The sequence below is a fragment of the Marmota monax genome, unplaced genomic scaffold (genome assembly GCF_021218885.2).
Source record: "Marmota monax isolate L192 unplaced genomic scaffold, Marmota_monax_Labrador192_F-V1.1 WCK01_AAM20220418_F8-fsc00029, whole genome shotgun sequence".
NCBI classification, from domain to species: domain Eukaryota; kingdom Metazoa; phylum Chordata; class Mammalia; order Rodentia; family Sciuridae; genus Marmota; species Marmota monax.
In genome coordinates this window covers 17,615,548-17,631,669 of record NW_026693024.1, presented here as the reverse complement: position 1 = coordinate 17,631,669, position 16,122 = coordinate 17,615,548, and the positions used below count along the sequence as shown (strand labels likewise).

General features: G+C 42.5%; 1 protein-coding gene across 2 annotated transcripts in view; it reads right to left on the bottom strand.

The window, feature by feature from the left end:
• Kdm1b (lysine demethylase 1B) overlaps positions 1–16,122 on the bottom strand; it is a 45,967-nt gene that overhangs the window by 7,241 nt on the left and 22,604 nt on the right. For both annotated transcript variants that reach the window (XM_046453331.1, XM_046453330.2), the window contains exons 9-16: positions 14,727–14,911; positions 10,670–10,846; positions 10,292–10,366; positions 8,202–8,339; positions 6,840–7,011; positions 4,071–4,198; positions 3,029–3,160; positions 2,434–2,508 (exon numbers count right to left, since the gene is read on the bottom strand). In XM_046453331.1, coding sequence (XP_046309287.1) covers positions 2,434–2,508; positions 3,029–3,160; positions 4,071–4,198; positions 6,840–7,011; positions 8,202–8,339; positions 10,292–10,366; positions 10,670–10,846; positions 14,727–14,911 — 1,082 coding nt within the window. The remainder of the gene's footprint in view (positions 1–2,433; positions 2,509–3,028; positions 3,161–4,070; positions 4,199–6,839; positions 7,012–8,201; positions 8,340–10,291; positions 10,367–10,669; positions 10,847–14,726; positions 14,912–16,122) is intronic.

The window sequence follows — 16,122 nt, the reverse complement described above, 5'->3', positions numbered from 1 at the left end:
TTAGAGTGATAGTATTGTGTAAAGCCATGTTTTTGTTAGTTTTGGGTTTTGGTACTAGGAATTGAACCCAGGGGCGCTTAACCTCTGAGCCACATCCCCAGCGTTTCTTTATATAAAATATGGGACAGGGTCTCCCTGAGTTGCTTGGGGCCTTGCTAAATTGCTGTGGCTGGCTTTGGACTCATGATCCTCCTGCCTCAGCCTTCCAAGTTGCTGGGATTCCACGAATGCACCACCCTACCCGGTCACAATGAAATTTTTTTTAAGCTGAAAGTAATTTATTACAAAGTCTCATATGGTTCTAAAAAAATCATTTAGAAGGGCTGGTGAAACAGATGCTAAGCTGAGCCTCCAAGAATGATTCTCAAGGCCACATCACAAAAACCAGCCATCAAAGGTGATGCCTCGCCATACCTCAGGCAGTTCTGGCTCCAGAACCACGCTGCCATGAGGAAGCTGCCGCTGCTGCAGCCGGCAGAACCTAGCCCACCCAGAACCGCCCCACCACCACACGCAGCCCCGGGACCTCTGCTCTGTGCTCCAGAAACAAAATGCTGACCACTTGTCAGCAGAGGAGGTGCCAAGGAAGCCACAGCCTCCAGACCCCATGCAGGGCACGTGGCTGGCCAGGCTGACCTCAGCCACAGGGGGCCCGGGAAGAGGGTGTGTGTTCCCAACCCCGCAGCCAGCACCACACGAAGGAAAGCTGGTGGAGCTGAGCAGCAAGCACCCCACCCACCCACCCCAGAGCTCCTGTGCTAACACAGCTGAACCCTCAACTCAGGATCACAAATCTCACAGTTCTTCCTGTGATTTTTTTTTTTCTGCATGAAAACTTTATAAAACATGTCCTTCTCATCCTTAAGAAGTTCACAGTCTGTTTATAAATAACAGCTACCATGTGACCAAAACCATCAAGCAGAAATTAGCCACTGAGCTATGAATAAGAACTGAAAGGAAATAAAGTCTAGATGTCTTCTTACTGAGAAAAGTTTCCCAAAGCATAAGAACTTGGGTAAACAAATGACACAGACACACCCTGGCTGGAAACTGCCACTCAGTCACAGTGGAAGCGGCCTGGATTGAGTTAGTTGGTTAAAGGCTGCGGGTCTACCTACGGTGTTGGGCTGGAAAGCTTTCCCTCACGCATCCAGGAAGACTTCAAACTGCAGTGAGTCCTAGCTACAGAAAAATGAAATATTTGCTTTAAACATTTCAAAACGAAGCCTACAGCTCTGCCCTAACTTCTCTGGAAGGCCAGAAGATGAAGACAGGATGGTGCATGTGCCCAGTCAGGTCAGGGGAGGGTGACTAGGCAGGGGCAGCACAGCTAGGGTGTGGTCCCGGACAAAAAGAGGCAGAGCACAGAGCCAAAGCCTGAACCATAAGCTGACTTGAAATTTTAGAAAATGATTTTTGTTTAAAAAAAAAAATCACTAGACAAAGCCTTAGACATTAAACTTAAGACCCTGCAGCCCAGTGGTTCCCAGCCAGGCTACAACCCTGGAATCAACTGCGAGGCTTTGAAACCATGACTCTCTTGGGAGGGAGGTTTTGTACCTTTCTTCGCAAGCATTTCCCAGGTGATTCTAACCTGCAGCCTAGATTGAGAAGCACTGCTAGTCCACAGTTGTGGCAACAGCAGTATTACCCCACCTCATCTCTGGGCCCTTTCTTCCCATGTGACACACACCCCTTTATATCTGTATGACTACCAAAGACTGGAACTGATGTGAGATCACTGCAGAGTAGAAAGCACAGCTAGTCTGCGAACCAGTGGCCATTCCTCCATGATATTTTTTGGTATCACTTGAGGCATAACTGAACTTCCATTATTTATAATCCCCTCTGCCCCAGGCATGGGCCCTTGTTTTCCAGGACTAGGGATATCTCAGTGTGACTCCAGGTTGTCTTTGAGTTACGTACAAGTACTTAAGTTATAGAAAAGTAGCTTCAGGATGAAAACAGAATTTTATCTGAAAAAGGTTCCATGGTAAAAAGCACAAAATTAAAGTAAAACGGATTTCTTCAATGCAGGACTTTCCAGAACCTCTACTATGCTCCTCTCAGCCCAAGAGTGTCCCAAGGACCGGGGCCTACCTCAAAGGTAGAGCTCTTGCCTAGCATGTGCAAGGCTCTCGGTTCAACCCCAGCACAATCTGGGAACGTAAACACACACGTGCACACTTCCTGCTCGCAGGACCACGGTGCCACAGAACCCACCTGAGGAACACTGGTCAGAACTGCATCCGCCCTGCATCTAGATGGGCATCCACCAAGCAGAACAGATTCGCACATCTACAGACAACCAAGTGGACAGACCTAATTCATGAGAAGTCCAACGAGGCCCTGGGCAGACTGCCAAAGGCAAACAATATGATAGAAAAAGCCCTTGACTCCTTCCCTCAGGCCTGGCGCAGGCTTGACACTTACCTTCTGTGCAGAGAACCCAGTGCCGTCTGTCGTCCTGATCTGCACGTCATCACCAGTGTAATCAATGCTTTGCACCTGGCTCAGGACAAGCAATTACGGAAAGAAAATGAGACCTGGAACCTCAGTCTTTTCCAATTCTCCTACCAGGTGAGCTCACTTCTCTAAGGCCAGGGGAAACCATTTCCTGGCATTCAGAGCTAAATAGCTACAGCTGAACTCAGAACTGAACTTCATAAACTTGTTAGAATACGGAAAATTGTCATAATGAAGCATAAAGTGAAACATATATAATCATCTCTGTTTTTACAATGTACAATATAAATCCTTTGGGATAAAGATTGAAGGGAAACTTAAGGTGAAAATAACTGCACTGAGCTGGAGGGGCAAGCAGCCTGACCACTTTGATTAACACACACGGCTGCTACCGTTTGCAACAGCAATCGCCCAACGTGGTAATGCTACTGATCACAGGCCGCCACCACCCCACAGAGTTGGGAGACAGCAACCACACCTGTCCCCTGAGGGCCCATGCCCCAAACTTCACACTCTCGTAAAACAAGGCAGAACTAGAGTCCCCACCCTGGCCCATACTCACTGGAGAGTTGAGCCGGATGTCTAGCCCTTCAGCCAGCTTGTCAATGATTGCAGAGTACCCAGGACTCAGGAGAGTGTGGTCACCAGCAAACTGGGCAAAGAACTCATTGTGGTCCCAGGAGCGAGCAGACACCTGGGAAATATAAGGGGATGCTGGGAACCTGGCAATGTAAATCCTTAAGCCTACACCTACGCAAAGCGAGGTGGGAGGGCAGGCTACCAGCCCATGGCAAACATCAAGGAAGAGGACAATCTGACCAGCCAGGGAGATGCCACCACCAGAGAAGATCTTCCTCCAGAGTGCAGAGGAAAGCCTTCCACAGAACAAAAGGCCTACACAACGTGGGCATGGGGACCATTCTTAAGATAATAAAAGTTGATTTTATATATAGACAACTCTGGCAAAGAAGAATTCCCTGGGCGTGAAACTGCTTCTGATGAGCTCTACATATATGCTGGCAAGTTTCCTCAACATAAAACTCTACAGAGACTGAACTCAGCATGCAATTCAATTGTACTGCAGCACTGACGGGAAAGGAGCCCCCAGGAGAGCAGATCAAACCATCCATGGGTTTCCTTTCAAAATGCACAACACTGGAGTGTTAGGTTCACAGCTGGTTCAATGAGGAAGGAAATCTTAAATTTATTTTTACAAGATAAATGGGCCAAAATTGCAAGGATGCTGTATTTTGGTTTCTTGAGAAAGGCCCTTTGAGACTCCACACTCCCCAAAGGTGACTCAGGAGTTTCTGCAGAGGGCAAGGCTCCTGGCCCCCTGAATCAGAATTCAGCCTGGCCACGCTCCTTTCTGGGGTTTTATAGATTGGCCTCATGGGCATTATCTGAATCGGGATTTCTCTTGCTTTTCTAAATCACTGTAGGGTTCACATGGTCTGAAATCTGGTTGTCAATCTTCTGGGTAAAACTCAGCCATTCTTCCCTGCTCATCCAAACCAGCCTGAGTGGGTGTTTAAACCTAAGACGCCCCCCGCCCCCGCCCCCCATGACAGCATTTCCAAGCCCGTTCCCAAGGCCAGGCGCACCTGGTGGAGGGTGCTACCACATGCGTACTCCAGGTTGCCCAGGTGGAACTGCAGCACCTGCCCTTCCAGCTCGCTGAAATGGATCCCGGACTCCTTAACAAAAGCTTTGTAGATCTCATCTATCTTCTCTGTGATAATGGATCAAAGCAGAAAAAAACAGCATTTACATGATTCTGTCTAGTTCCTTATCCTTTGCTCTCAATCTTCTTCACCTGGCAAAACCCAAAACTTCTCAAGTCTCTCCCTAAGTAATCTTGGGGAGGGATCTCTCAGTAAGGTTGATTTTTCTTAGGAGGCAAAAGCTTATCTTAATGGAAACAAAGATATGGGGGTTGATACCTTCAAAATGTTTCATTAATGCTGAGTTAAGAAACCATTTCCTCCTATGCCCAAGATGCAGAAAAAAATACCCCTCCCTCCAATACACACACACACAAACACACACACGTAAGTACACACAAAAAGAAGAGTACTTCTCTGGTCCTACTGCCAATGTCTTAAAGTCAAGTTCTCTTAACATCTCACTTCAAGTAAGACACCACAGTAGACTAACCATTGGCAACATTCTCTCCCAAACAAGAACAGTCCACTAAGTCCTTTTGTCACGTCACCCTTCTGTATCAGTATCTTTAATTACTGGCTCCTGTTGGAAAATAAATTCCAAAAGCCACAGCTAGCATGTTAGCCTTTTCTAAGGTAGCAACTGCTGCCTGTCCATTTACAGGTGTGGCCTTGCTGCTTCTGACACTTTTCCTGGTGAAGTCCAGCCCTGCAGGGCCCACACCCACTCTCCCTCCTGGGACTGTCCTCCCCACCCATGACTTAACAGCCCAGCATCACCCAGCCACTCCAAGGCCCCGCAGCTCTCCCTGTTCTCGGCCCCAGCACTCATCTACCCCATTCACCTGGAGTCTAACCCTGCAGACACAGCCCTATGAAACAATCCCTGGAGGACCGACAGGGAGGCATGTGGTCACATGTCTAATTTCAAGCACCCACTGTGAGTACAGCTGCCCAACAGGTACATCACAGACCCCAAGCATCCGGTAAACACCGTGTCCTTGCCTTGCTAGAATCAACTAAGGAGCAGTTAACTTCCAATCAAGGTTCTCATTAGAATTTATTCTCACACAAGACTGTAACATGGGGATGTCCAAAGGACCTCTGGATTTATGCTAGGTTTTCAACCCTTGGCTTTCTGCCATTGCCAGTGCCCTCCTGGTAGTCCCAGGCCCTTGCTGATACCAGTTCTACTTTCCTGTTTTGTGGAGAAAGAATCATGGTTTTTAGAATATAAAATTAAGAATGAACAGACTAGGAAAGGCCTTACTGCAATTTTCTTGTATGTGATATTTAAAAGCTTCAGTCTACATGCTTTGTGAAATGAATTCCAGTTTCTCAGTATGTATATTTGTTTTTTCCAGCTATGCGCTACACTAAGGTGAGATCTCAGCTGAGATCCTGAAACGCAGAAAGTATCTATAACCTTATACAGAGGTGTGTGTACTATTAAGGAATTTTTAAATTAAATATAAAGATGAAAAATGACTTATACAGTATCACTAGGCCTTTTTGTTTCTTCTTCTTCTTTTTTTTGCAGTGCTGGGATGAAACCCAGGGTTAGGCATGTGCTAGGCAACTGCCCTACCACTGAGTCAGTCACACCCCAGCCTTCAATGACTTTTTAAAAATAAGGCCAAGACAAAGCAATCTTTTTTTTTTTTTTTTTTTTTGTAACTCTGAAAGAAGTGTAAAGAAAACCCCAGCCAGCAACTACCCCACAGATGCAGAACACTAACCAAATCCTGAGACTACCCTGCAAGTGAGACTAATAGTTTTCAACCCCAGAAAATTTAATAACCCACCACTTGCTCTACACACAAGACGGGATGAAACGGTCCCTGCGCACTGGAGTCTATCTCTGTAACATGTTCTGCTATGGTCTGTCAGTCAACCCTTTCCAAGGGTGATCAGAGTGGGTCCATCTCTTAGAGGTAGTGGAGGAGAAAAAGACTGTTTCTGCCCAACCAGCCCAAGCAGGTGAAGCGCTATCCCACCTGAAGAACTGAGAATCCATGCACAGACACGCACAGCTGGAGAAAATTAACGTCTTACAAACTGAGTACAAACATTCACACTTCAAGAAATACAGACATGCCTCCAAGGTCATAGATTGTAGGATACATAAATATCAATTTAAGAAGCAGTGCAGGAAATCTCGGCCAGCCCCCTCATGGAAATGAGTCACTACAGGCAGTCAGGCATGCTACAGAGTTGTGGTTAAACTGCTCATTTAAGTACCAAAGCTGAAGGATTCTGAGTTAAAATTCTTAAATTATAACATTCCTAAGCAAAATACACTGAAAAAAAAAAAAAAAAAAACTAAATATACTGCCTAAAGAAATCCTGGTGTACGGAAACATTCATCTAGACATTACGGGCTGAGGATTTAACAACACAGGGCTTACCAGAGGTTTCCTTAAAAGAAAGCTCCCCTGGGAAATTAAAAATTGAACATTTAGGTAACTTCGTAAAACACCAGCTATCATGAAAAATAAGGTCCCTGTGCACATATGCACACAAGCATGGAAAGGACCCCCAAGGAAACTCTGCCCCCTCCGAGGACCAGTCTGCAGAGTCCACTAATCCCCAGGGAACATGCATAAGCTCTGCCCCTACCATGGACGTGGAGCCTGCCGAGTGAACGCTGCTCCTGCTAAGGTCAGAGTGACAGAAGATGGAACAATCAGAATGCCATTCTCCCCATACCTCCTAAAGGGACATCTTGGAGCTGAGTCTTATCCTTCCTCCACTCAGAGACAACATCCAAGAGAGCATTAAAATGAAAATCCATGCGCTTGTCAATAGTGGGGTCAGTTATTCTTCCACCTTCCTGAATTAAGTCACATCTTTCTCCAAACTTATGCATGCTGATGCCAAGCTTCAAAATAATAAGAATAAGAAGGTGAAAATCTTCCCTGGAAAAAATATTTACAGGTTCTAAGCTGAAATCAGACAGACCTCTCATGGAGAAGAGGGTCTAAAGGCAAAAATAAAGCTGGGCGTGCTTAACACACAATGACAGCAAAGTGACGCAGCGAGAAAACAGCGTGAACTGGAAAATGCCTTAATTTTAGGAGAATGTGAGGGGGACAGCAATAGTTTCTGCGCCGTGAACTCTAACCCCTGCCACTCTTTGAGATGCTGTGGACTGCCTGTCCTCATAGACCCTTCTGCCCCCCTTTGGACCCTCATGTAAATGAACACAACACACACAAACACTCATAGAAGCTGAAACTGAGTGTACTGTCAATCAATGCTGAAGGACCTAAATTCCTCAATTCCTCTAACTCAGTGGCAGAGCACTTGCCTAGCATGCGTGAGGCCCTGGGTTCTATCCCCAGCACCCCCCCACCCCCCAAAAAAAGTTTCAGAAAAATTCTTGGGCCTCGCAAGTTACCGGATAATAAATAGAATGCCCCAGTAAATAAATAACACACTTTTTAAAGAATTAAGTATGCTCAAACATGACAAAATATTCCATGTAATATGAGACACATCTACACCAAAAAATGACTGCTTATCTGAAAGTCAAATAAGAGGGGCTTGGGTTGTGGCTCAGCAGTAGAGCACTTGCCTGGCATATGTGAAGCCCTGGGTTCAAATCTCAGCACCACATATAAATAAGTAAATAAAATAAAGATATATCAACAACTTAAAAAAGTCATTCTTTAAAAAAAAAATTTTAACTAAGAATCCTGTATTCTTAACTGCTGATCAGCTGCCCTAAGATTATGAACAAGTAGCCTGTAAATAACATACAAAATTAAAGATCTGGGAAAAAGAAAAAAAAAAAAAAAAAAAAACCTTTTAAATACCTTCTTGGGAAGACAGAAGGGTAACTGTTTTATTTACCTTGCAAAAGGGATGAGGAGACTGTTGAATATTACTTACTTTAGAAGCACATTAACACTATTTTTTTTTCCAGTTTGGGAATCAAACCCAGGACCTCAAACATGCTAGACAAGTCCTCTACCACTGAGCTACACCCCAGCCACATTAATACTATCAATAATGAAATGAAACATTTTTCTTTACTTTGTTCACAATACAGATCTCAAAGAAACTCACTTGCTCACACATTAGTGCTACTGGGTTATTAATACAGCCATTGACAATCTGAGGTCCTCTTCCCACTGTGACACCTTTAAAAGATTTATCATCCCATACCCGGCCTCCAATTCTGTCTTTGGCTTCCAGAACAGTCACCTAAAAAGACAACCAGGGAATCTAAACAGGACAGAATAGTCATACCAGACAATATTTTAAAAATACAGAATGATACTGATAAAGAATCTCCATATTTCATTTATTATATACTTTTAAAGAAACAACTTCAGTTGAGGGTGAACAGAAGGCAAAGCAGATGTTCAAACAACCCAGATATCCGAGAGGAGCGATTTGAGTGATCTGCTAAAGTGATCTCACTGTTTCCTTCTCAAATCAGATAATAAGATTTGATAAGTTAGTAAGTGAGATGTACTTTGAAAGCTATCACTAAGTAGTTCCATAAACTATATTTAAAATTAGGATAAAAAATTGATTTTCCTATGAAATGTCTATATGTGTAGCAAAATCCCTTTAGCACTACAAATAGGCCTTAACTTTTTCCTAAGACAAGAATCAATTTCCTAACCTCAAGGGGAATGGATGGTCTCCTGGCTGTCCTTCATCACTTGGGAAGAATGAGAGGAAAGTGGCAGGGGACCCCAGACCTAAATTCCTCAGTTCCTCTAACCAGGAAGGCTACACTGTGTGGTTCCATGCTCCTCACCATCTTTCTCCAACTTTAACACTTTAGTTTCTTTTTAGAGTAAGAGGAAGGCTGAATATTAAAGACAGCCCCTCCCTAGACTTTGGATATTAATAACCTTCTCTGAAATATAATCTGTATTTTTTTTTTTTTTTTTAGAATTTATTTTTTTTTTTATTTTTTTTTTTTTAATTTTTTTTATTGGTTGTTCAAAACATTATAAAGCTCTTCACATATCATATTTCATACATTAGATTCAAGTTGGTTATGAAATATAATCTGTAGGTTTCCCAAGTAAAACACAAACAAAAAAGCTGGCTCTAATATCCAATGCTGAAATAATCAATTAAAATACTTTCTAGTTTACTACCACACAGAAAATATTTCAAAATGCAAGCACATGTCCTATAAATCCATCTCAGAATCTTCTGTTTTGCCAACTATATAATGATCCATGACATGGGTCTTCCATCCACCAGGAAGAAAATCTTTTAGGCACAGCTTTTGAAAAATTTTCTCTGAAACTCTGGAACTTCTAAAAATCATCCCAGAGAAGATATTGCCAAAAAAAAAAAAAAAAAAAAAAAAGGTCACTTCTTTTAGCCAAGTAGAGAAGAGTAAAAAGGCTAATTTAATTCTACAAATTTTTCATTTTTCACTAAAACCAAAGTTCTTCCAAAGTAAATTTGAGAAAGAAGAGATGTATCAGACCTAGCCAATCAGTGAACTTGAGGGATGGTTAATGTGAATTAATTTAATGGAATCGAACAATGAATCACATAGATGTTTTTGTCAGTCTCTATTATGGCTCAATATGAACTGGTTTAAGGCAAGAGTCTGGCAACAGCATGGGGCCCACCCCTCCTCAGGGGAGCAAGCCCCCTTACATACCTGCAGGACTATGGAAATCACACAGTTCTACCTCAAGCAATCAATCAATTCAGTCTTCCTTCCAAAAGCAAAGGTTTTTGTTTTTGAATAAGATCCAAAGAGTGCCTTTGATTTATTTGCCTAAGAAAATCTACATGAGTATTTCAGGAACTTCCAAGAAACGAACTGCAGGGCTGTCCTTTGTCTTTTCAAACTATCAACAGAAGCAAGGGCTTCCCCTTGGCCTCTGTGCAAAGGAAATCTATCAAGAGCTTATATTTTAACTCCAAGTTAGAGTTTCTCCTGATTTGCTCAATGGGGTCTGAAACTCCCTCCAAAGCTGGGAGGATTTCTACCTTTCTCCACCCTTCTTTTATTGAATCAATGTCAAATGCTATGACTATTCTAGGATCTAGTGTAAAGAGGTAACACATTTAGATTCTCTACTAAAATTAGAACTGGTTTCTATGTCTTAGAAAATTAAGACCAAAGAAGCAGATAACCATCTGTTTCCACCTACATATCCCAGAAATCTTACCTTAATTCCAAAGTTATGCAATTGCCTAGCAGCTGCTAATCCTGCTGGACCAGCCCCAACAATGGCGACGGATTTCTTTAAAAAAAGAAAAGAAACAAAACTCAAATTAGAGCAACGGCAACAATGCACTGTTCCACTTTTCTGACGTTCACCTACTGTTTTTTAATTCTCTTAGAAAATTATTTTCCTCAAGCACATGGTGCTACTTGTCTGAAGCAATCCCTCCCCTCTTCCTCAGTGTGGAGACAGCTGGGCACCCTCCTCGTGGGGGGAACACTCCACACAATCCTCAAGCGAGTTCTATGGTGATGCCATGGTCTGCTGGGTACCCCCACAGCGACACACGGGCTCCACAGCACAGGGCAGAGCGGCACCTACGTTGTGGTAGTCTTTAGGAAGCAGGTACTGGTCAGCTGCCACGGTGAGAACGCCTGTGTTGATGAGACCTTTCCTCGTCATGAAATAAAGTATCCTCTCCACTTCCTGAACGCACCGGATGCGGACGAGACCCCGGACGATGATGTGAGGAATGCATTTCTGAGGAGTAAGAGCTTCCTGTGTTTGGAAATGAGACCAAGTGTTAAGAAAAACCTCAAGGAACTCAAAATGAATGAATAGCAAGAAACAATCCAATTTAAAAATGGACAAAATAGCAGCTGGGGATGTGGCTCAGTGGTAGAGCACTTTGGCTGATATGTGCACGGCCCTGTTCCTTTCTCGGCACCAGAAAAATGGGAAAATGACCTAACGGGACATTTCTCAAAAGATGTAACAGTGGCCAATGGGTACACGATAAAATGCTCAAGCTCATTAATCACCAGGGAGACGCAAATTCAAACTATAATGCTGTACATCACCTCATCCAGCTAACAGCCTTTACCAAAGGGCAAAAGTAAAAGGGGCGAGAGGCGGAGGACAGGGAGCTCTGCACACTGTGGGTGGGAATGGAAATCAACACAGCCATCCTGCAAAATGATATAGTGTTTCCTTAAGAATTAAAAACAGACTACCATGCCATCTAGCAATCCCACTACTGGGTCAGTTTCCAAAAGGAATGAAATCAGTGTCAAGGTCTATGCTCCCACGTTCAGTGTAGCACCTTTCACAAGAGCTGAGAAATGTGTCAACAGATGAATAGACAGCAAAGCGGCACAATCTCACCTACATAAATGTGAAATCTGAAAGAGCTGAACTCAAGAGAGAGTGTAGAAGGGACCAGGGACTGGTGGGGTGGGGTGGGGAGACACTGGCCAAAAGGTACGAAGTTTCTGTTAGACAAGAGGAGTGCAAGAAATCTATTACATGACTTGGGACTACAGGTAGTAACAGGAACCGTACACTTGAAAAATTAATGAGTAGATTTAAGTGTTCTCACCACAAAAAAAATTTGCATATATTAATTAGCTTGATTTAGCCATTCCAAAAGTACACATACTTCTTTTTTTTTTTTTAACTACTTTTTAGTTGCTAATGGATTTTTATTTATTTAAATGCAGTGCTGAGAATCAAACCCAGTGTCTCACACATACTAGGCAAGTGCTCTACCACCCCAGCCCCTTAAGTACACATTTTTCAAAACATTGTATTATATATCATAAGCAGATACAATTTTTGTCAATTTAAAAATAAGTTTTAAATCTTTTGATTTCTCAAAGAGGTAAGCAGAAAATCATCATATGACCCAGCATTACATGACCTAGAATTAAAAACATGTTTAGATACAATGTTCACAGAAGTATTCAAACAGCCAAGCAGTGAAAACCAATGTCCATCAATGGATAAATAAACATAACCATTCATATTTGTCTACATATCTACATCTATAGATACACACATATGTATATCCCCAAACAATGAACTATTCTTCCACTATAAAATGGAATGAAGTTCTGATACATGCAACAATATTGGTGAACCTTGAAAATAACCATGCTAAGTGAAAGAGCCAGTCACAAAAGGCCACATATTATATGATTCCATTTATAAGCAACATCTAGAACAGGCAAATCCACAAAGACAGAAAGTAGATTAGCAATTACTAAGGGCTGGTGAAGGACAGGAAAGAGTGACCAGGTATGGGGTTTCTTCTTGGGATACTGAGAAAGTTCTGGAACTCGACAGTGGTGATGAACTATACATTCCACAATGACTAAAATGGTAAACATGGTAAATTATGTTTATTTTATCATAATGAAGAAAAGCCTCTAGGGATAATTTGCATCCACCATTTATCAGCAAGACAGGAAGGACAGAAGGGGTGTGCTGGAGGGAATAAGAGGAGGAAGGGAGAGAGGACTCAGCAGTTTATACTTGAGCATCCCGTTTCTTCTCACTGAGAAGGACTGCTACGAGGGAATGTGGCAGCATGACACATTACCCTTCTGACTCAAGAGGACCTTACAGAAACCCGGGCTGCTGCTGGTACCAGCAGCAAAAGCTGGCTCATGAGTGATGTCATGAACTTATAAGGAAAAAAAAAAAAAGACACTAGCTTTCCTTGGTCCACTTCCCGAGCCCAGGACAGGAAGCTGAGGACAGGATCCTTTACTTGTCACCAACATCTGGCTCCACTATCAATCAGACTGGGAGTTGACGATGTGGCTGGCAGACTCAAACAACATGCAGCACGCTGCTGGGGCTGCTGAAGAGAGACATTTGTGCTCGTAAAGTTTAGAAAAAGCACTGCAAAGTCTTCAATTCTTTTAAATTTGTTTTAACCAAATTATTTCATATGTAAATAATAAATACTCTTATTAGAACCTAAACTACAGAACCAGATACAGCAGCACACACCTGTAATCCCAGTGGTTCAGGAGGCGGAGGCAGGAGGATCTAGAGTTCAAAGCCAGCCTCAGCAACTTAGCAAAGGCCTAAGCAACCTAACAAGACCCTGTCTCTAAATAAAATATAAAAATGGCTCAGATGTAGCTCAGTGGTTAAATGCCCCTGGGTTCAATCCCCAGTATCCCTTCCTAATAAAAACCCATAAACTACATACAAATACCAAGGACTTTATTAAATTCTTCCCCTCTACCAAATTTTCGGGATTTTTGTTACCAGGGATAGAACCCAGGGGCACTTAACTACTAAGATACATTCCTAGCCCTTTTTTTTTTTTTTTTTTTGAGAAATGTCTCGCTAAGTTGCTTAGGGCTTTGCCAAGTTGCTGAGGCTGGCCTTGAACTTGTGATCTTCCTGCCCCAGCCTCTGGAGCCACTGGGATTACAGATGTGCACCACCGTGCCCAGCCCTATCAAATTTCAAAATCAAAAAGAAATATAACAAACAATAAATCCAAGGTTGTTTCTGAAATGTATATTATTTACAGAAAATTCTGACCACAACTTTGTATAATTTAGTGAATGTTTAGTGAGCCCTTATCTCAAACCATCTGGGCACAAAATGAATATGTCTACCTTGCCCAGCATACTCACCTGGGTATAATTCATATAAACTGTATTAATCCAGAATTTAACTGGGTCAACTCATTTCACACTGGATTCTAATCCAGTGAAAGATCAGAGTGAAGTCAGAATATCTTTCTTTAATCAAGACCACTGTGGCAGTCTCCCACAACATTCTGTATATAACAGTGACTCAAATAATTGCTGAAGAAATAATAAATCAGAAAAATACTAGGGCCAAGAGAGTTTGTCTTTGTTAAAAACAAAAACAAAACTACTGGCATTCTTACTCCCCCCATCCCCAGCTTATGTTCACGCCTTTCAAGGTGGTGCTGTTTGGTGCTCCCAACGTTTATTCAGTTCCAACAGAGTGAAAATCACCATCTTGGTTGGTTGGAAACACTGAGGTAAGGAGACCTGATCTCTTAAATCCAATCTTTGATTTGTTTTTATCTCCCTCCTGGCAGTGCTGCCGGAACTCTTTGGACCAAGTCTTGCACCTCATTCCCATTCCTAGACTGAGCACTCTAATGTACATATGGTCTGAGTGGTGGTTCTATTCCCTTTTGGAAATGTCCAGAAACATACAGGCTGAGCATCTCTAATTCAAGAATCTGAAATGCTTCAAAATCTGAGTGCCAATACAGTGCTCAAAGAATTTTGGAGCATTCCTAACTTTTGGATCAGAGAGTTTGACCGATAAAGTTTCAAGTAAATATTCTAATATCTGAAAAAAACCCAAACTGGAAACATATCTGGTCCCAAGCATTTTGGATAAGGGATCCTCAGTGTGTATCTGGCTGTCATGACTGGGAAGTGTTGCTGACAGAGTGGGCAGAGGCCAGGGCTGTTGTTCAGCATCCTGCAGCACATAGGATGGCCCCCCTGGCACCCAAATGGCGGCATGCCCAAGATGCCACAGTGCTGAGGCTGAGAAGCCCTGGTCTGAGGCTTCCATCCCCACAGAGGGCAGCACTCTCCTGCAAGGAGGTCCTCTGTCCCCTTGCTGCTAGCTGGCCAAGCTTACTTACTTTGCAATTCGTATACCACAGGGCAAGGATGAGGTTTCTCAAAGCCAGGTACATTGTGGGGTCCCGGGAGTACTCTGGAAACTCATAAAGCTCGTCCAGCTCCATCACATCAGGCCTCACACAAAGGGCTTTGCCACATTCATTGGGCTGGTAGAAAGGCTGGAAGTACCGGTTCATGCCTGGAACTGACAGGTGACACAAACAGGAAACTCCTGCAGGCTTTCACTTCCAAATCCAGAAGAATTAAAGAGCAAAAACAAACCCAAAAGCACAACCTGGGCGAGCCCCACAGTATATCCAGCACAACTTCTGCTTCTTGCACCTAGTGGATAAAATGTCCATGAACTAAACAGTTTCCCACTCTTACTTCACAAGTTATTCACAACCCTAGTGTCTGTGGCATGAAAATTTTGATTCTTTAAAAAACACTGTTGTGCAACAGAGCTACGAGACTTTCTCATCTTGCAAGACTGAAGCTCTATACCCATAAAACAACTCCTCATAAAGATATATATATATATATATATTTTAGTTGTAACTAGACACAATATCTTAATTTTATTTATTTTTATGTGGTGCTGAGGATTGAACCCAGGGCCTTGCACGTGCTAGGCAAGCGCTCTACCACTGAGCCACAGCCTCAGCCTCAAGATATGTTTTAATAGTAACTTTTTTGGCACACAAAAAAATAGAATAATCACTAACCCTTGCTGGTGTCCTAGTGGTGGGGTTACATTGAGGGGCATGCTCTATTATTCTGCTTTGACAAATGAGGAATATTAATATAACAGATACTTCTTTTACAAAGCTGGGGAAAATGCTAGAGGTGCTATTTTCTAATTTGCTTTTTAGAATTTAGAATACTATGAACACTTTTTCATGTCATTACACATGACTTCAATGGTTATATATTTTCCTATTACTTAGCCATTCCCCTATTCTGGGCATTTAAATTTCATTCAATTTTTCACTGTTGTACACAATTCCAAAACAAATTCCTTTCTGTATATATCTTTGGACTTACTCATACAATAGGTATTCAGAAAAAAGTCCTAGAAATGGCACTGCTGGGTTTAAGGGTACCTGTCTAAGATTTTTGATGCACACTGCCAACATGTCCTTCACAAATGTACCCTCCAACAGGATTTGAGCACCTATTTCATGACACCTTCATTAACACTGGGAATTACCACTTTCGGTTTGATCTCCGTCATATCTACATTTTAAGAGGGATCAGTGTTATTAATTAAAAACTTATGGAAAAATAAAAACTTACGGAAAAATAAAAACAATGTAAACATCTATTCGCACCACAAAATATGCAGTTTGTCTGTGTGCACAGACAGTAAAAGATGGAGAATCTTGAAGATTCTCTTTCCAGTTGGTAGTCAGCAAC